General features: G+C 42.4%; 2 protein-coding genes across 6 annotated transcripts in view; both read left to right on the forward strand.

The window, feature by feature from the left end:
- Positions 1-1,023: 1,023 nt before the first annotated feature.
- On the forward strand, positions 1,024-14,226 carry smpd4 (sphingomyelin phosphodiesterase 4). 3 transcript variants are annotated; one of them, XM_023430434.2, is made up of 20 exons: positions 1,024-1,113; positions 1,473-1,562; positions 2,159-2,245; positions 3,760-3,896; positions 3,993-4,068; positions 4,449-4,557; positions 4,838-4,890; positions 5,126-5,277; positions 5,418-5,550; positions 5,649-5,720; positions 8,708-8,845; positions 10,333-10,487; positions 10,649-10,739; positions 10,888-10,985; positions 11,128-11,291; positions 11,443-11,648; positions 11,795-12,025; positions 12,539-12,670; positions 12,766-12,894; positions 13,002-14,226. In XM_023430434.2, exons 2-20 carry the CDS (start codon positions 1,524-1,526, stop codon positions 13,320-13,322), a joined length of 2,523 nt encoding a protein of 840 aa, XP_023286202.1. In that variant the 5' UTR covers positions 1,024-1,113; positions 1,473-1,523; the 3' UTR covers positions 13,323-14,226. The 3 variants fall into 3 exon arrangements, with proteins under 3 accessions (XP_023286202.1, XP_023286203.1, XP_023286204.1); XM_023430435.2 differs by having other exon boundaries at positions 8,708-8,797; XM_023430436.2 differs by lacking the exon at positions 8,708-8,845.
- A 1,107-nt stretch (positions 14,227-15,333) lies between these two features.
- Positions 15,334-20,376, forward strand: part of LOC111672865 (DDB1- and CUL4-associated factor 1-like) — a 17,981-nt gene continuing 12,938 nt past the window's right edge. Inside the window, exons 1-9 of one of the 3 annotated variants that reach the window (XM_087169649.1) lie at positions 15,334-15,500; positions 15,873-15,926; positions 16,574-16,770; positions 16,916-16,992; positions 17,146-17,219; positions 17,693-17,806; positions 18,538-18,675; positions 19,182-19,802; positions 20,160-20,261. In XM_087169649.1, coding sequence (XP_087025775.1) covers positions 15,894-15,926; positions 16,574-16,770; positions 16,916-16,992; positions 17,146-17,219; positions 17,693-17,806; positions 18,538-18,675; positions 19,182-19,802; positions 20,160-20,261 — 1,356 coding nt within the window. In that variant the 5' untranslated portion in view covers positions 15,334-15,500; positions 15,873-15,893. Of the gene's footprint in view, positions 15,501-15,606; positions 15,927-16,573; positions 16,771-16,915; positions 16,993-17,145; positions 17,220-17,692; positions 17,807-18,537; positions 18,676-19,181; positions 19,803-20,159; positions 20,262-20,376 lie in introns of those variants that run through there. The other 2 variants (XM_023430440.2, XM_087169650.1) reach the window with 2 other exon arrangements.

Below are 20,376 nucleotides of genomic sequence, written 5' to 3' on the forward strand. Positions count from 1 at the left end.
TTTGTGTAATATTTCTGTGGTTGAATTTGTTAGAATGGACTGAACCAACTTGGCTAAATGAATTGATGTCAAGCATCACCTCTGTATCGGCTCAGCATCATGTAATCTTTGGCTTGTAATGTGTAAAATCCTGTCAACACATTTAAGAGTAAAAGAGGTCACATTCCTGCCTGAGAATGAAAAAGATAATGAAGATATTTGGCCTAATATCAGGGCTGCATTAACTCACAAAGGGGCCAAGGGTACATCCTGGTTCCTCCCAGGTAGTGTCCATTGTGGTGGCATCCTGTGGCTTTTTGTAAACATCACGTACAGAGCACAAGGCAGACCACATAGAGCCGCTTCCTTTTTTGTTTTTTTTTGACTGGGGAAACCAACCAGTACTCTTATGCTGCGCTGATACCTGAACCCAGGTTTGAGTGTTAGTTAGCATGTGATCATTTTACTGAACTCAAATTAGAGCCATTAGAGCCCTGAGGAAGTTGTTCCTTTGTCAGGCTGGTTTGCCTGTCCTGATTACTACTGAGCTTAGAAAAATATTATTATTATTATTATTATTATTACTTATTATTATTATATTGTTGTTATTATTATTAATATTAAACATCATTATTATTAATAGCATCATCATTATTATTGTTGTTATTTTATTATAATTATTATTATTAATATTGTAACATGATATGATTAAAATAAATATACAGTTTAAATGCATGTTGGAAGAGATGAGTGACTCCAGGAGGTGGCAGTAAAGTGCAACAACATGACTACAAACTAAAACACCACAGAAGAAGACGTCAAACAACTGCAGCCAAGCTAACCGTCACAGTAGGAAACTTCCTTGAAGACGCAATAAGGGGAATATATAGTCACCCAGTTAATTATCTCAAGGTAACCGGGTTTAATAGAGAGATTTTGTTTTGTTTTTCTGCCATTTTAACGCTTCAGACTCCAGTCCGGTAGGTGGCGGTAAAGCACGTGCAAGCTGGTTTCCAACCGCCAATCAAACTAAAAGAAGAAGAAGAAGAATTCAACGACTCATTTGAACGACACTAATGGAAACGCGGCTGAGGGGAAAGTAGCAGAAAATTTGAATAACTGTCACCGGCTAAGGTAAAGATGTGTTCAAACGAACGAGTAAAAGTTTCATCCATGTTTGTAGTTCATGTTTGCGCGGGACGTTGACCGGCTTCACGGCTGTTGCTGTCAGTTTGGCTCTCTGCTAGCTAAGTTAGTTAGCTGCCGCTAGCTAGCCCGCTCATGCTGACTTGCGTGGTTCATTGACTGTGTGTCTGCTTAGTTTTCCAGTCAATGGGAAACATTGTAGTCGGATTACCAGTACTCACAGTTATCATCCTGTGTCCACAGCATCCACTTGTTTCAGTGGTGAGCACGTTTGTTTTCTGCTGAGGAGGCTGACGAAGCAACTGAAGAAATAATAAAGTTTTTTTGTGTGTATTTACCACCAACAGGTAGGATTCAAGTGGACTGTACACAGGAAGGAGTAAACTTGATGGTCCTACATGGCTGCCCCAACGTTACAACAGCCCAGTTTCCTACTGGTGAGTCTCTCTTTATATGATTGTTTACATTTTCCAATAGAGAACCAGCATGACCATAACCACTGATCCCATCACTGTTATACAACCTTTAGCTGTTTAGCTTTTAATGATAGTTTTTGACTTCCATCTGAGTAATTCGAGTCCAGTTTAATTGGCATTTTGAATGAGCCTCCAACTCTGTGATTCACAAAATGTGTTTTTTTTTATGTTTAATGTAGCATTTAATGTAAAATCTTAATACAGTCCGGCCCCAACAGGGCTCCATGTACACTTTTGAAATGCAGCATTATTAGATACCCATCCTGATGCAGATTTCTGATTATACTTTCACATTCATAGGGCTCATAAAAGTCTATAATAAAAATGTATATGTACTGTATCAGTAATTTAAAATTATAAGTTCACTTCATACAGTCTTATGGTTGTAATCTTCACTTGCACACTGTGGTTTCCTTTTGGTTCACTTATATCTATGTTAAGTTTCAAGTATACATGATGCTACCACTAACCAGCTGTTCAATGAAAAATCTGAAAAATATTATATTGAATATCAGCCCTAGTTTAATTTAATATATATGTATCTGATGTTGCTCCAGGCCAACCTCAAAGCCGATGCGACCACCAAACCTCTCCTGCAGCGATGCCAAGATCTGGTGAAGATCATTGATGACTATCCTGCGAAGGTACTGTCCACTCTTCCACACACACGTGTTTGCAAATTAATTTACTTGTGAATGGCTATTTGCTGGAATGACTGATCACTGTGAGACATAAAAACTGGATCACAACATTTACTCCACATGGTGAAAGATTGCAGCTCTTGTTCTAGAGTTTATTCATTCCCTATGTGCTGTACAGAGTAGCAGCTGTGTTCTGAACTCTATACAGTGTCTTGTTGGTCTCCCCTTAGTTTTTGTACAAGTTTATTAGTTAAAAATAGCGGGAAAGGAATGTCACTGGATTTGTATAACGCAAACACAACACTGCAGTCTTAGCCAATGTTTTTCTCTCTCTTAACTGGTCGGAGGAGGGCAGGACTGATCTAGCCTTTTATGTCCAGGGCTTTTAGCATGAGGAGTCAGCTGCTGGTAGTGTGACAGCTGACTTTCACTGTGAGCATCTTGACTTTCTCTTGTGTTCTTTGTATTGGATTTAAAAAAAAAAAGATGCACATAAGTCTAAGATAAAAGATTGAATTGACGCTGTAGTTATGCTGGTATTAGGGATGCAGATATCTCATCTGATTGGACTCTTGCATTCAGATGTCAGTTTGTACACAATCACTGGTGGTTGTTGTTATTCTTAAAGCACAAAAATAGCACAGTAATAATTGTTCTTCTGGGTATGTGAGGATGTTGAATTGGACAATTGAGGTTCTGTTTGACAGCAGCTGTTGTGCTGTTGGTGTTTGAGCGAGTGACACAACGGACGAGTGTGAGGCAGCAGGATTACAGCCTCTGTGTGTGGGTTGCATTGTGGTCTGTAGCTTCAGTACCTGCAATTTCACAGTAAGACAGTGAGCTCAGAGCACAGCACTGATCCATAACCATCCTTACCTGGTGACTGATGTCTGCTTTTTTAGTTTTGTTTTCAGGAACAAGGTGTTTCTTTCTTTCTTTATAAACTGACCATTTTTCGTTATGATGGAAAAATATTTAAACAAGGGACTTGTCATCCCTCTTTTGTTGTGTGTAATCTTGCAGGAATTACATTTTGCAGTTGTTGCTTTGACTTTGATGCACATATCCAGACTTCTCTGCTATATTCAGTCAGTCAGTCTTGTAAACAGCTGCTCTGCTCATCTTGCACATGTCGGTGTACGTCACCAGTCTTTGTCTTTGTAGTTTCCTTTAGTGTCAGAGGGAAAAACTGGAACTAAATGGAACTTGCTATTAGAACCCATCCCTAGTTATATTGTGTGTAGTAGCTCCCAGAAGTTAGAGGCTGCCACAGTGGTGCTTTGCTTTGACTAACTCAATCCATAATTTAAATAATATTTACATTGCCAACATGTTGTTTCACTGTAGTTCTGCGTTGTGATGTTGCTAGTACAACTACAGTAAAGATTCCCATTCAGTCATTAAACCTTATATGTCTGTCTGTCAGTGTACTGTGTTAAAACGTTTTGTTACTTGCCAGTTTCTGATTACACTGTGTATATATATATATGTGTGTGTGTGTGTGTGTTTCCCTTTAGGAGCTGCACTTGATTTTCCCCTGGCTGGTGGAGAGTGTGTTCGGCAGCCTGGACGGCATCATCGCAGGCTGGAACCTGCGACTCCTGCACTCAAGGAGCAATGAGTACAACATTGTTATGGACTTCCTAAACCCCAGGTAGTTGGTTTATCTGTATTTGTTCCCATCAGTTTTGTTCATCGTGTGTTTAAAGAATCAAAAAACATTGTTCTTTTTTTCTTTTTCTTTTTTCAGTGGGCCAATGATGAAACTCGTGTATAAACTTCAAGCAGAGGAGTACAAATATGAAATACCTGTCAATTATCTCCCGGTAGGAACATGTTTCTTGTTTTATGTAAATCTGTTTAAGAATAATTTTGTAGCAGTCACGTTTCCTCTGTAATTCACATTGAGACATTTACTGGAAACAAGAGGATGAACTGCTCCACGTAAACAGAGTCCAAGCATTGAGCAGCTACCACATTGTGACCAAAGATATTATTAAAAACCTCATATACAAGTTTTCGCGTCTCCACGCTGTAAGTTCAAATATGTTTATCGAGTCTGCAGAGATTCACATTTAAACATTAACACCAGCCGACATCCGCCACACACACAAATGCTCAATATTAGTAACTGGTATTTGTTTGTCACCGTGTCAAACATATCCACCTCGGTCTGTCTCACTGTGTAACTCCTTGTGTCTTGAAGGGTCCTGTCAAGGCCTGCATCCAGGAAGGAGTTCTCCCAGACTGTCCGCTGTTCCACAACAAGCTGCAGTTCCCCCTGTCCGGCCTGCTGTCCCTGAACCTCGCTCTCAGTATCCTCTTCAACAAAAGCAGCAGATCCTCCCACAGGAGAAGTGTAACCAGAGGATGTGAAGCTTCTCTTTTTCATGAGAAATGACTGAAACGACTGATCAATAATCAAAATAGTTGCAGATATTTTTTTAATGGCAATCAACTAATCGATTAGTCGACCAGTCGCTTCAACTCTAATCAGTTATGTAATTTGTTTTAAGACGTTACAGCTACAGGTGTGTATTGTGACATGGACTTTTACGTCATTGAGCAGTTTGATTATTCCTTAACGTTCTGCAGATCCGTTTGAATTCTTCATGTTCAATTTTGCCTTCTGTCTCATCACGCCAAAGGTGAGTTTGCCAGAGTCTGGTCTGTCTTAGAAGTGCAGTGTATCTTGACATTTTTAGCATTATATCCACTAAAGTTTGTCCCGAGCCGTCGGCTGTTTCAAGACTAAAGAGTTCTTTCTTTTGATTTTTCCAAGTGAGATGTTTTACCTTAATCCATTCAAAGCAGACTGACCTTTTAAAGCTTTGCACAAAAAAGAAAAACGTTAATAAGAAATAACCTGGGTGGTGTTTTCAGATCTACCCCCAAGGCCAACACGGAAGCTCCACAGACAGCGCCTACTTTGTTCTGGTGGACACTTACCTGAAATACTTCCTCCCCAGTGAAGGAAGTGTGCCTCCTTCTCCTTTCTCCGACTCCAGAGGCTCCGTCACTGCTCCGTCGCCAAGGTACTTATACCAAGAAAGGTTTAATAAACCCCTCGAGAGTCTGATCACCTGAAAGTCAAACCTTTTGATGGAGAAGCTCCTGGGTGGAGATGGACTGATTGACGCAGTGCTGTGGTTAAAACTAAATTCTGCCCCCACAGATCTTCCAGCGTGACCTTTGCTGGTTATGGCGTTCACAGCCCCAGTCTCCTGAAACATCACATATTCCACCAGCCCTCAGTCAACGCTGACCCCGCAGCCCAGGAAATCTGGAGGTCCGAAACACTGTTACAGGTGAGGTTCAAGTCACTTATATTCTAGTGACGGGAGGAAAAAAAAAAAATCAAGTGAATTAAATTAAAGCTGAACACGTGTTGCTTCCTTCTCCTCAGATGTTTGTGGAGATCTGGCTCCATCACTACTCCCTGGACATGTACCAGAAGCTGCAGTCTCCTCAGGTGAAGGTAGGAGAACAGAAAACATGTTCCCGACTCCTCTCTCTTTCCTTCTCCCTCTCCTTCTCCCTCTCCCTCCCCTCTCTCCCTCCTTTGCGCTGCAGCGTCGCACGGCTGGCTGTTGACTGGCTGACCACAATCCTCTCTCCCTCCACCATCTCTGTCCCGTCTCGGAGCAAGCCCAGGGTGGGGAAGTGGTGCAGGCCAGCAAGCCCCTGTGGTGTCAGCCACCCGGGCGCCTGACCAGCTACAGTTTGAAAGTCCTCTACTCTAAAAACTGCGTTCTGCAAAATTGCGCATGGGCTGAGTTTTTAAGATACAACAGCCACTGTGGCTGGTAAATACCAAACACACCCTGAGCAGGCTGGGGTGAAGTTGTCCACGAACTTAGACGTGGAGAAAAATTACTTTGGGATCGGGAAAAATGTTTTGTTTTATCACCAGTGACGGACAACTTCACCCACAACTCTCTGTGTTCACACTGCAAGCAAGTACATTCCCATGTATTCCCACGCACATCGGACAGCAGCACGTGATTTCCTGTTAATGTTTGAAACTGCTACTAGTTAATTTGCACTGACGAACAAGTTAAATAGTGTCTCGAGCTCCTTGCAGTGTGAATGCACATCAAGCGTTCCTGTTCCCACTTTGAAAGCCTCTGATTCTCTGGTTTATATTTGAAGTATGTTTTTAAATCCCTTTTTTTTAGCATCAGTAGCGTTTGAGTAGCTGCAGAGTAAAACTGCTGCAGTAGGTGACTTGGCATGTGTTCCTGGTATTAGTGCTTTTGCTTTTCTTCCACTTCGTTTGCATGCTGCATGTCCATGTCACAAGTGTTGGTTTTGTTGGTATGTTCCGTGTGTGGTTGCATGTTAGACACCAACATAAAGTCGCAACGTAGTGAAGGCTTTCTGGAGACTCTGTCGAGGGTTCACAGTGAATGATTGGATCCCGCGGAGTTCAAACATTTTCATGTCAAGGATCTCCAAGCAGAAATCCACTACAGCCCATACTGCTAGTTTTTATCTCAGCTTTGTTGAATATCTTTTCATTATAAAACAAGAGAATAACACAGCGTCAATGAAAAATCAAACAAACACCCAGGCTGCAAATGTAATGATGTTGTTGTTTGAAACGCTCAGTGACACAGTAAAGGTTCACTGAGATAGAAGCTGACATAAACCACGTCCAAGTGTCTCATCGGGGTTTCACAATATGAAATACAGATGATTGATTTGCTGTAGAAGCATTAATGAATCCATAGCTTGACTCTTGAGTTTCTCATTCTGAATATGTCGTGACGACCATGTTGTTAATTTGGTTTCCCGCCCATCAAAAGCGATCACAGTGAGACTTTATGCTGGTGTTGGTACCTTCTACCTGCACCGTGCAGACGACATGTCGGAGGCTCTGTATTTATGTAAACACTGGATGCTTTGACCCTCAGCTGTAAAGTTAACATGGTTAGTTTGATGCAGAACCGCCTGGTTAACCGCCCAACAACACTGTTTCCTCCAGTATTTATGTTGCAGTATTGTTGTTGCAGCAGTTAATTTTCATTATTGATGAAATTTGGCCATTATTTTTGTTTATATTTAAGTATAAACATAAATAACAAGTATAAATCTACGGAGTCAGAGGAAGGAAAAACAGCAAATCCTCCATTTAACTGAGGACGATATTTGATGATATCACAAATTACGACATTATTTTTCATAATAAATAAATAAATAAATCTTTATATATTTTAAATTATTTTTCCGTTTTGGACAGTCTGCTCTGCTGCGGAGTCAAACCCTCATTTCACAATAACAGCCCCTGCTATAATATAATATATCACCATATTTGGGCTGGACTCTTATCGAGATATTCAATTTTGGATCTCGAGCCTTCCTCCGTTACTGCTGCATAAAGCTGCACAGGAAACAGAAGTAGTCCTTCACTCTGTGTAACATGCTGACCACTGACCTGCATCATAAACTCAGTATTTAGTCGAACGCTCAGCCCTTTAAAACGTATTAACCACCGTGCTGAGTCGTTGTGTTGTGTCATGTGTCCATCCTCGGTGCAGCAGACTGGACTTTGAACTGTAAGATTATGGCCACGCTGATCTCAGCTCGGATCTCTCACTGAGATTCTTCGTAGATCGAAAGTAAAGATTGTCTCCCTGTTGGATGTCATCAAATCTTAATTCATATTTAAAACAGGATTTGTTTAGTACAGACGAAGTGACCAGACCACAGGACACAATATGTTCTGTATATTACACTGTTGATGGAGCAAAACAAAATCTTCCAGTTCTGAGTTCACTCTGTTGATGATGTTAAACATTAGGGATGGGAATTATTCAAGCTGGTGTCCAGATTCTATTTAAATGTCCATCTGGAAACATGGTGGAGTAGTTCACTCTGAGATCTATGGATGTGTCCGTCCACTCACTGCTGTCCTGGGTGAGATTGATGACGGCACATTGAAAGTAACGTATCTCCCCACAACCTCCCACCGCAGCAGATCTCTCACTGCCTCATAGAGAAGCACATGAACAATACAGCTGAGTCAAATAATTGTTATTTACTTGTCAATGGACAGAAATATTTCCATGATTAACAGTTTCCTTTGACAAATGATTCCCATCCCTTCGCCCATGTTAATCCTCTGTGTCTGGAGTGTACGAACGGCCTGTGCATCGTTCCCCAGCAATTAAAGCGTTGTGTTTCCTCAGTCAATATTTTATTTTTGTTTGTCTCCTCTCCTGTTTTCTGCTCCTTTCCTCCTGAATGTTTTTGGCCAATTGTCTCTGTCTGGTTGCACTTTCCTTTTTTTCTCATGTTTACCTTCCTCCTGCCACCTTTTCTTTCCCTTCCTCCTCTTCCTCACCCTCCCTTATTGTTACCTCTCCCCTTCCTCTCTCTTCGCTGTTGTTCCTTCTCCACCCTCTGTCGTTGTCTTTGCTCTTCCTCATCTTCCTCTCCCCCCTGGTGGTTACGGGTGAACAGCTGGCGCTGCTGCAGTACCGCCTCAGTATGTCCAGCATGCCGTGCCAACCCCACGCCCCACCAGGCTCTGGGACCCTCCACACCTACCAAGTACTTTTACCTTTTCATTCACCCCCGCCCCTCTGGGGCCTCCTGGAGGTAAACCTCAGTCAGTTAAGGTCACAGTCAAGGTTACTTCTCTTTTGTTTTTGGCGAACACGGTGAGACATTGTCCCTCCAATCACCAGCCTGATGCTCACAGACATTAGCTGCAGCTCATTAGTTTGCATGCTTCATCCTGCTTTTGCAATAATTAGCCATTATGAGAATGTTTTAGCTTTTCTGGAATCAGCTAGAAACAGGTGAAAGTGGTTGGTGATTTGCGATGTACAATAGTTTGTCACCCAATAAATAAATACAAACAATCAGACGACCAAGACTCAAAAATGGCAGAAGTTCCCGATTTATTTTGGCCTATTTTATACTTTTAGGAAAAAGGATTAGTTCTCCTTTTTTTTTTTTTAAATGATTTTAGGACTTTCAGCTGAAATCCATAAGCAGCAGTGTTCGGTCCTGACCCGCGATCTGAGAAAGATTCTGTTGTTAAACCTGTCGTCTACGACGGGCTGAAAACAGTTTCACAGGAAGTCTTTGAGTCCGTCTGTAAACAGTGAATTGAGAAGTATCCTTGACAGCGAATTAATCCTGGAATGAAGCTTTGAATCTATGAGCAGATTTTCTTTTACTGGTTGTGGTGTGGTTCTTTTATTTTTGCGGTGTTTTTTTTAAGGGCATGCTTCTTACACTACGTCTGGTGTGATCTGTTGCTCTACGTGTTCCTGTGGTTGATAAATGTTGCTCTTTGTAAAGCAAAAGAAACTACTACGTTTGAAACATCAGTTTACATGCCAGTCATGAAATCGCTTCATAATCAAAACGCCTAGATTCACAGACAAAGTACTGAATAGAGGTAATGATTATTTCTACGTTACCCAGGTGATATTTGACGAAGCAGCTTTGCCATAAGCAGGTAATAGAGTAGTGAGGTCCCACCTTTCATTCTGTTTCCCACAGTTATTTATTAAAATGTTAATTTATTCTTACATTTTAACAAATCCCAAAGTCTCCAAGTTAATGATTAAACATCTACATTATATACCAGGAGTTCTTTATTTGTAAGATCCTCAATCACTCAGTCTGAACTAGTTTTACAATATCCACTGAGAAAAACGTAACTTTTGGTTGTAAGAACACAGAGGCAAGTGTCACTGCTGCGGAAAAGTTTAGGATTAAATGATGATGATAAAAAAAAAAGTGAATGAACAAGAATAAACAAAATAAATTCTACAATAAACTCAGTAAAAAAACAAGCAGATCCGTCAGAGTTTGGAAGCTAAAGGATGAACAGATGGATCAGACAGAAGCAGGCGCTCGCTGTGACTCACCTGTGGGACCTCCGTACTCTATCACGAAGAACGAGCTCTGAGCCTTTGATGATTGTTTGGCTGCTTTTGGACTGGGATGCATTTTGATTGGCTGCTTTTGAAAATGGGAGCTGAGATGGTGTGTGGGGGCGGGGCAGGGGTGGGGGTGTGGGTGGGGTGTCATGTACACGTGAAGCACTTTGTGACCGGTCGTCTTTTCAGGAGCCCTTCACCCCGACAGAGGAGCACGTGCTGGTGGTGCGTCTCCTGGTGAAACATCTTCACGCCTTCTCCAACAGCCTGAAGCCTGAGCAGCTGTCGTCCTCGCCGTCGGCCCACTCGCACACTCACACCAGCCCCCTGGAGGAGTTTAAAAGGTCTGCGTCTTCACACTTTCATCAAACATCCGCCAAGTCTGTTCACATGTGGAATAAACAAGAAGACCATCCTGCGGTGGCGTTTTCTATAATTTCACTGCATCTGCTTTTGCAAAACTGTTGATTGAGCACAAACTGTTTCATGTCCGTCTTTCCCACAGAGTGGTGGTGCAGCGTTTCGTTCAGCAGAAACTCTACCTGTTTCTTCAGCATTGCTTCAGTCACTGGCCTCTAGACGCCTCTTTCAGAGCGGTAGGTCTCACTCAGCCACCATTTTTTAACCTCTGGGCTTCCGACAGTTTCCAGATGTTCGCAGTAAGAGCTCGTGGTTCGGTTCCTCTTTCACCGGCACAGCTTTTAGTTTGCTGTTAAGAGAGTGGTGTCGTCTGTGTGTGTGCAGGTGTTGGAGACGTGGCTGAGCTACATCCAGCCGTGGAGATACACAGGGGAGAAGACCAATCCTCAGCCAGACCAGAACAGAACGGTACCGGAGAAATGGTGAGTCTGATCTCGTCTTTACTCCTGGACCCACATTTCCTTAATCACCTTCATTGAATGAGAGAGATCATAAAGTGTTGGAGGATAAAGTCGTATTGACTGTAGTTATTAAAGTCGGTTCTGTAACTTGCTCGTTTTGCAGGGAGTCGTTTGTTCAGGAGAACCTGCTCATGTACACGAAGCTCTTCCAGGTCTTCTTGAACAGAGCGGTGAGAACAGATCTGGTCAACGCCAAAAATGCACTGATGGTCTTCAGGGTGGCCAAAGTCTTTGCTCAGCCCAACCTCGCAGATATGATCCAGAAAGGTGAGGACGCGTGAACCTGTCAAAGTATTATTTATCTCTCTCAGTGATCAGTGCTTTTTCCCGCTGTTTTCCAGCGACATGTTTCCACTAATGCTCCATTTAATAAAAGGAAAACAAAACAGAAAACTAATCCAGTCACCTCTCTCCGCAGGTGAGCAGTTGTTTCTGGAGCCTGAGCACGTCCTCCACCACCGTCAGCCCCGCGGCTACCTGACGCCGAGCCAAGGAGGCAGCTACCTGTCGTCGCGGCAGAAGGTGGTGACGGACATGGTGTTCAGGGTGAAGAGCCACGTCTACGCCCTGGAAGGCCAGGACTGTCAGTACAAGCAGATGTTTGGCACCGAGCTCAGGGGAGCAGTAAGTTCGACATTTTATTTTAGATTAAAGTCAAAGGTTCTGTTTCAGTCACAAACCTAGCGGAGTGGCAAATAGATTGACCTGAGGTCGTGCTGAAAATACCTGCTGTGGCGGCTCAGAATCTCAGTTTTCCGTCCATTTGGCAGGTGATGAAGTTAATCCAGATCATCGCACAAGCCAGACAGACGGCCAAGAGGATATCGGACCACTCCAGTGAGGTGGCGGCCAATACCTCCTTCCTGTCCTGGTTTGGTCTGGGCTCCTCCGATCTCAACAACACCTTCTCCGGGGCCGAGCCAGAGGAGAGCGGGGAGTGTCTGAAAAAGACCCACGAGTTTCTGGACAGAGCTTTGGAGAACCTGTGTCAGATCTTCAAGGTCAGATCACTGACGCGTGTTTCATTCCCTCCCAATAAGCATTTAATTCAGAGAATAGATTTTCATCGGCGTATTTAAATGTGATGCACAACTGTAGTAAATAAGAGTTCATCTGATTCAGGAGCTTTTGGGTTTTTAGAAATATTTTTCAATGTGTTTAAGCCTAGAAATCAAAGAACTGGCCACATTTTGATTCATACCAGCAGCACGGATGTGTCATGTGGTCAGTTCATCATTTCCGTCTGTGTTGTTGTGGTTTTGAGTGAAATAATCTCAATAACTGTTTGATACCCGGTCATAAAATGTGATACAGACACCTGTGTCCCTCTCAAGGGGAATTCTAATAAATTTGGTGATTGTCTGACTTTTCATCTCGACCCATCCACAGGTCAAAATGTATTTTCTAGTTTAATAATAAAAACCTGCAAAGTCTGAAACCTAAATGTAGTGAATGAGATTAACTCTTCACTGACTGCGGCTGTTTTTTTAACTTTATATCTCGTTGTCTTTTAGCTGACCCAGGGGCAGCTGACTCAGCTCATATCAAACCTGGGTTCTTCCCAGGATGACGGCAACTCCAAGCAGCTGCCCGACTGCATCCAAGGAGAGACGGGACTCATCCTAACTGACCTGGGCAGGAGGCAGGTCAGTGTCTCAAATGTGACTGCACATGAGGGAGCTGTGGGCCGAGCGGCAAACACTAACACCCTGACACTGTGTGTGTGTGTGTGTGTGTGCAGATCATGAATGGACTGCGCAGGTTTGACATCCAGTATCAAGGAGACCCGGAGCTCCAGCCCATTAGGAGCTATGAGAGCGCCCTGCTGGTCAGGCTGTTCTACAGGATCTCCTCTCTGGTCAATGACAGGGTGAGTGCTGCCAACAAAATGTGTCTTCACAACTACATTTGTTTGAATTTATATTCGCTTCTTCTATCATCATTATTTTTTATATTTTCTCTGCCGTCCTCCCACAGTTCGGGGGACACATGAATGCGCTCTGCTCACGTCCAGACTTCCTGGGTCGCCTGGGTCGTCGCTACCTGACAGATCACGATTCCAGCACAAAACTAAAGCACAGCCCGCTGTCCCGGCGCGGACTAGAGAGGAACCGCCTGCCTCGGCTGAGCCTGCGGCCGCTGGCGAGCTACAGGACGATGCTGCTGCTGCTGCTCCTCTACGTGTTCGGGGCCCTCATGTCGTTCGGTCCCGTATCCAGCACTGTGGTCATCCTCGCAGGCGGGCTCCTGTATGGACTCGTGATGACGTTGTTTGGAGACAAACTGAAAACACACTAGCTGAGCTGAACGCTTCCTACACATCTGGGAAAAAAAATAAACACACACATGATCAATTTGATCAATTCCAGCTTTGAATGTTTGGATAAAAATGTGTGAATACCAACGACGCAAGTGTCGAGTAGTCCCATGCACCGTATGATGAATAATGTAGTGAACTGTTGATCAAGGGCAACTAACAATTACTTTCATGATTGATTAATCTGCCAGTTGTTACTTGATTGATTGTTTGGCCTGTATTACATCACAAAACAGTTTAAAAATGCCAAATATAATTTCCTAAAGCCAGGTGTGATGTCATCAAACGTCCCATTTTGTCCGATAAACAATTTACTGCGACGTAAAAAAACACATTTGCGTATCTTAAAAAGGAAACGTGCGTGGTTCTTTTTATTTCACTTAAATTAATCAGTTGCCAATAAAGTTTCATTCAGTTGACTAATTGATTAATCAGGTGATCGTTGCAGGTGTTTATTGATCCCTGTAAAGAAATAGAATAGTGTGTCCTGCCACAGTGATGTCACTCAATGATTGAAAAGCCATATCGTCTTGTGTTTCTGAACATACAGAGAAAGTGGTTTTCTTAACGGACAGTATTTTGAAATGGGGGGGTTGTGTAGGGAACCTGTCGGCAGCAGAGTGAAAATGAACTGGCAGCTCTTTTGTTGTTGCTTTAGATATGAATCCTTTACTGTTTCAGATGTGCTTCATCCCTTTGTAAGGCCTTTTTTTTTTTTTTTTTTTTTTTTTTTTTTTTTTTTTTTTTTTTTTTTTCCAACAAGCATCTGGAAGCTGGTGCAGTTCAAAATATTTAAAGTGCGTTAATCAATTGACTATTTTTCTCACTGAGAGCAGAATGCATTTTTGTCCAACAGGCTCAATAAACTATTTGCACTTGTTTGTACATTTGAAGCCTTATTTGTCCATGGGAAAAGAAGACAAACATTTTAAGACAGATTAAAGGTAAAGCAAGAACTTCTCATTTATTATTGGAGACATTGTTCGTTAAATGACCAAGTAAACGTTCCTAGCTTTTTCAATTAAACTAAAAACTTTTTGTATAGTAGCTTTCATACAGGGTGGTGCAGTTCAGAGTGTTTTACAGCAACTGAGAAGCTGAAAATATTAGAATAACAGTAAAACAATTTGAGACTCGTACACAAGAAATAACTGAAAAAGAAAAGCTAATGATAAAGACTTAAGAATGAAATAAAGACTTGATAAAATGGATAAAAGAAAGAACATTAATGAGGGAACATTTTAAAACATGATAAATAAATAAGAAGAAATAAAATAAATGATGGCCTTAAAGAGGTATAGGTCTTAATGGGTTTTAGTATTTCAAGATATCAACACTTCAGCTGCTCAATTTTCAGGAGCTTTCTACTGCATCTGAAACTCCATCTGCTGATGACAGTAAGATGTGGTTAAAGTAGCAGTAAGTGGACCTTGAGTTGTCCATGTTCTTTGCTCATTGTGAGGTCACTTTGGCCAGTCCTCACAGTTTCAAAGAGCTTTTTGAGGAACACCTGCAGTGGCTGAGGTCAGAGTCAGGATAATTCTCTACAACATGAATGAAACTCAAAGTAACATCTCTGTAGAGATTGAAACGTGTGATGGACACAGGCACATTCAAAATTTATACAGGAAGTTAGTTATTATTATAATTATTATTATTAATAATAAAAAGTTGTGACAGTTGACCTGTTTGAGGTGGATTACATACTCAAATCAGGTAAATAGAATTAAAAAATAAAAACAATAAAAACAACCAATGATTAGTAATTATTAATAATAATTATTATTATTTAATATTTATTTATTTATATCTTATTAATAAAAAATAAATAATTATGAATAATTATTATTATTTAAATATTTATTTATTTTATTTTTTATTCTATTTATCTTATTTGAGTACGTAATCCAACAGGTCAACTGCAATTTCGAACTACAACTCCCATGATGCGGTTCGCCGTCTGTCGTCATCTAACGTCGACCGTTTTCGGTGACGCAACGTGCTGCCGCCGGGAGAAGTTTGAAAATAAACGTGAAACTTTTTTTTTCGCCCTGAAACGTTTAACGTCCGCGTCGTTTCATTTGTTTGTGAATTGAGGTGAATTTGTAGAAACAGCGAGTCGAGCCGAGGAGCTCCGCGGAGAGGACGTTTCCCTCCAGGTGAGTGAACATTTTAAAATTGTGCCGAGTCGCTAGCTGAAGCTGTTTGTGTCTGACATGAGGTAACGGACTGTCAACATGCTGCTGCCTTCACCCCGGACTCCACGCCTTATCTCCGGATGACACGAACCGGGGGCAGGGCGAGGACCGAGGCTGTAGGTACTTAGTAAAAAGATGCGGAAGAGGCGGAAGAGGCTGCGAGGGTGTAGGAGAGTTAGCTAAGTGTGCTAACTGTCACCTTCCTGCCGCGTTAGCTGCGAGAGCAGAGAGTGTCTCTGAGCGGAGGAGACAGCTGTCCCGGGCTGAGGCCACCTGTTGGTGCGGACTCACAACACTCACACGGGCAAATTCACCTCTCATTATCTCCTGTAGAGTCTGACACAACCTGCTCTGATGCCTCGACGGCGAGCCTCACTCAGACTCATGGTGAGTGTTAGGAGACAGAAAACAGATTAAAAAAGAAAAACAACAAGGGCGAGATGATGTTGAGGAGCAGAGGTGAGAGAAAATTAAAGTGAAGCCCGTGCCTCCATCTTCTTCTCTCAGTTTCACACAGGTGTGTTTGTTTACACAGAGCATCTGCAGGTGAATGATTTTAGTTTCTTCAAAAAGGATGAGAAGGTATTAAACAGGGCTGGACAGTTATAATTTTAAACATTATCAAAATTGCAAGATGGTTAAGTGCAAGATCCAAATCGCAGGAGCTGCAGTTTTTGTGATGAAGGTAAAAACGTGTCACAGCACACCGTTATAAATGAAGCAGTGTGGTGCTACAGAGATGCCCTGGCTTTAATTCACATTCTCCACATGTAAGATATTGCAGCTTTACAGCAGCAAAGTGACAGAACAAAGAAAGAAAAAACTGCAAAATGACAAAATCAAGTACTTAAAGATTCATAATATGATAATATGTACAATTAAATATTTAAATATAACAAAAAAATAGCAGCAGATAAGTGATATTGCACAGATGGTGTGTTAAATTATTGTCTTTGGTGTGGACACAGATTCATATGTCCAAAACTTTTGAAATTAACTCTCCCTCCTCTCCTCCTCCTCCTCCTGTCTTCTAGGCAGCGATGTCTTCCCCAGAAGAAGAGCCAACGGTTGCAATATCGGCTGCCCTGTCGTCCGCCTTGTCGGCCGCCGTGTCGGCTGCCATGGCCATTGCTATGGCCGTGGACGCCAAGGCGAATCTCGCCACACTGCTGGACGAATGGGAAGAAGCGCAGCGCGGCACCACGGAGAAACTGGTGTCCATCCTCACTAAGTTAGTGGTTTGTTTTCCACGATGATCTTGATGCTGTGTGGATGAGACGCGGATCTTAACGTCAGACGCTCTGTCCGTCCGTCCGTCTGTCTCTGGGTGTTTCTGAGGGAAGTGACCGTGTCTCATCTCTGTGTTTTTTCTGCAGAATATCGGAGCTGATCGAACGGGAGACAGGAGAGTATCACAAAGCAGACCCTGATCCGTTCGATGACCGTCACCCAGGTTGTCATCCAGCATCATGACCGTTCTGTCTTCTGTTGTAAAAGCACAAGTTTTGTGATCTCGATGTGGTGACTGATGTTCTGGTGAACCGAAGCTTCTCTGAATAGTTTGTGATGGGTTGTTGAGTTTCTCACTCCTGTCTTGACTTTGCAGGACGGGCGGACCCAGACTGCATGCTGGGACAACTCCTGAAGATGCTCTTTATGAACGATGACTTCACCAATGCGGTGAGAACTGCTCAATTTGTTTTATTCAATGCACTGTGGTTGTTTGAAGGCTGGGAGTCTGTTAGTCAGCCGATTGTTTTCTTCATTAATCAGTGATTTATTTTAGTTTATCAAATGTAAATAATAGTGAAAAATACCCATAAAAACTTAAAACTTTAAAGGTTTCTTAATTTGTCTATTCTTCAGTCCAAAACTCAGACTTTTAATAAACTTTCACATATTATATATTCACATATTTTACTGAGTGGATTATCAAAACAGTCGCTGATTCATTTTATTTTGATCGACCAATCAATTAATCAGCTGATCGTTGCAGCTGTAATAATCATTGTCTGGCTCCTAAGCAAATATAGATACCGAGATCTTTCAAATAAACAAGAATAATTTGAATGTAACAATGTCTTTGTTAATAGTATTTATGTGTCTAAATAAAAGTAAAATTTGAATTGATTACTTTGCCTTGTGTGTTCCAGCTGTTGGACACGTACATAATGACCAGCAGAGAGCTGAACCTCAACACAGCCGCCTGCCGTCTGCTCCAGAACATCATGCCGGGTCTGGAGACGGCCGTCGTCTTCCAGGAGAAGGTGAAACTAAATAAAAGATGAACTGTAGTTTCATGTCGATGATATCTCCGCTTTGTTAGGTGGTGCACATTAAAGGGGAATTTTAAAAGATGAGTAGAGGAGAGCAGATGTCGCGAGGATCTTTGATCATATGGACGAGCGTCGGTGAAATAAATCTAGGAATAATAACTCATTAAAGGAACAGAGTCTCATTAAATACATGCTCCAGTTATATGGAGCCAGTTCCACCTTCTTCAACACCAGGATGAATATCATCAGTCACATGACTCACCTGAACAAAACAGTAATAGATACTTAACTTTAACTCCTATATTTACCGTTTAGAATCATTATATAATATATAGTTGAACACACTATCATAGCAAATATTTATTTCTTATTATTTATTTAGATTTATTTCCGGTGTGTTGTAAGGTTTCCCTGAGTCCTTGACAGGCGCCTGTAAATAAAATGTTATATTACTATAATTGTTGTTGTTGTTATTAGATATAATAACCATTTTAAATGTTTATTAATGTACAGCATTTGTCAAAAATAAGGACGATCCTCATAGAGACACTTTATATTTCTAATCAGAGCTGTTGTGTTTAAGCAGCAGCCTCCACTCACAGGTCTGTCTGTTTACAGCCACATCATAGTGTTATAAATATTTATCCTGCTCAGAAGTGTTACTCATGCTTCTTTACTTTACTGTGTGTGTGTGTGTGTGTGTGTGTGTGTGTGTGTGACAGGAGGGTCTGGTGGAGAAGTTGTTCAGCTGGGCTCATGAAGCCGAGCGGCCGCTGTGCGTCTACGCCACAGGGCTGCTGGCCAGAGCCATGAGCAACCAGGAAGTGGCGACCAGCTACAGAGAGGAGAACACTCGGCTGGTGAGCGTCACACTTCCTGTCATTCACTCTGCTCTTGTTCTGGTTCTGAATTCTGGATTCACACCAAGTTTAATAAAGTCAGGTGCTGCTTCATGAGAGAACAGAGATTTCCACAAATATTTCTAACAGTTAAATAAAGTTCATTTATTTATGTAAATCATTTATTATGAAGGCAAAAAAGCCTGAAAAAGTCACTTTAACTCTTTTATGTTCAAGTGTTTAAATTTAATCAGATAAATTATTGCCAGTGCAACGACATGTTAGCATCTAATCAGATACTGTATAAATAAAAATGAACATTCATATTGAACAATAAAGAATTTACAATACAGACAGAAACCAATAATATGCACTGTATAAATATATATAAATATAGAATATAAAATAGTGGAATGAGTTGAAGTAGAAAGTTAAATACACAGTTAAGTACAAGTCAGTTGGCTCCATGTGTGAGGACGATCATGTCAGTGGGAGAATGTGTGATTCTAATGACTTGATGTTTCCAGGTGCCGGTCATGATCCGACGTCTGCATGAGCTGCAAACCGAAGAGGCCAAGAATCTCCTCAGTCCCACCAAGACCCCCCAGAATCTACCTCAGGACTCTCAGGTTGAAGCCACTCAGACCTCAAGCCTCTCGACGGACCGAGACAAGGCGGAGGGGGGGGCTGTGGGAGAGGAGGAAGACAGAAAAGAGAGAGACGGAGAGAGCAGCAGGACGAAGGCCAAACCTCTGTCCCTGCTCGGGTCGGCCCTGAAAAATGGAGGCTGCAGCGGTGGGCCCGGCTCCACCCGACTGCTTCCAGACTTTGTGTACCAAGCGAGCCCGGACCCTCAGGCCTCCAGGGAGACGGAGGACAAACAGGGGGGAGCAGCAGGAGGAGGGAAAAAACGGACGGTAAAGGAGAACGGGAGGAAGGCTAAGCAGAAGCTCAACTTCACCTCCGGCTCGTCCAGCAAGGCCGACGAGGAGGGGACCGACGCCAGCAACCAGCCTGGCAACAGCTCCTCCTGGTCTGAGATGAGCTCGATGGTGATTGGCTCCGACTACTGCCTCTGCCCGCTGAGCCCGGCCATGGAGCAGAGGCTCATCCTGCAGTATCTGACGCCGCTCGGAGATTACCAGGAGGTGAGACTGACGGACGGACAAAACATGACTCGTTCTCAGCGGATCACAAACGACACAAAACACAAGAGCAGCAGATAAAGAGGAGAGAGGCTAAAATGAACAGAGATATACGTCATTAGATATCTGAGGGAGACGTATGCAAAAAGAAAGTAATAAACAGATACTTCCCAAGATGGTGCTGCAGAAAATTGCTAATAAATATTTGTGTGTGTTTATTGATATTACCAAAATCTAAAAGTATTCCTCCTCGGAGGGAAAGGCTGAAATCCGTCACAGCAATAAGATCCTTCCCTCCTTTAATCTCTTTTTACTCTTATTAGATAAACTGAGGTCAGTAATGTTTGTCTCCTTTTTCAGCTGCTCGCCGTCTTCATGCAGCTGGACACGCGCTCGTTGCTGATGAACTACATCGACCTGAGGCGGACCAAGAACGTCCAGCTCATCTTCGACGCCCTCCTGGTAAGAACCGTTTCCTCACACGTCATCGTCGCTGCCCTTAAACGTAAAGGCTCAAGTCTAAAGACAGATAATTCATGTATGTTTGTATTTCACATTTAATACAATAGTAAGTTCT

The sequence above is a fragment of the Seriola lalandi genome, unplaced genomic scaffold, assembly GCF_002814215.2.
Source record: "Seriola lalandi dorsalis isolate HSWRI2012SDOR001 ecotype SW California unplaced genomic scaffold, Sedor1 jcf7180002054903, whole genome shotgun sequence".
In the NCBI taxonomy this organism is placed as follows: domain Eukaryota; kingdom Metazoa; phylum Chordata; class Actinopteri; order Carangiformes; family Carangidae; genus Seriola; species Seriola lalandi.

Coding starts and splice junctions, on each gene's coding strand:
- smpd4 (XM_023430434.2), top strand. CDS start 1,524: ATGGCTGCCCCAACGTTACAACAGCCCAGTTTCCTACTG. Junction 2,246..3,759: donor TTGATGACTATCCTGCGAAG/GTACTGTCCACT, acceptor GTTTCCCTTTAG/GAGCTGCACTTGATTTTCCC. Junction 8,846..10,332: donor CCCTCTGGGGCCTCCTGGAG/GTAAACCTCAGT, acceptor TCGTCTTTTCAG/GAGCCCTTCACCCCGACAGA.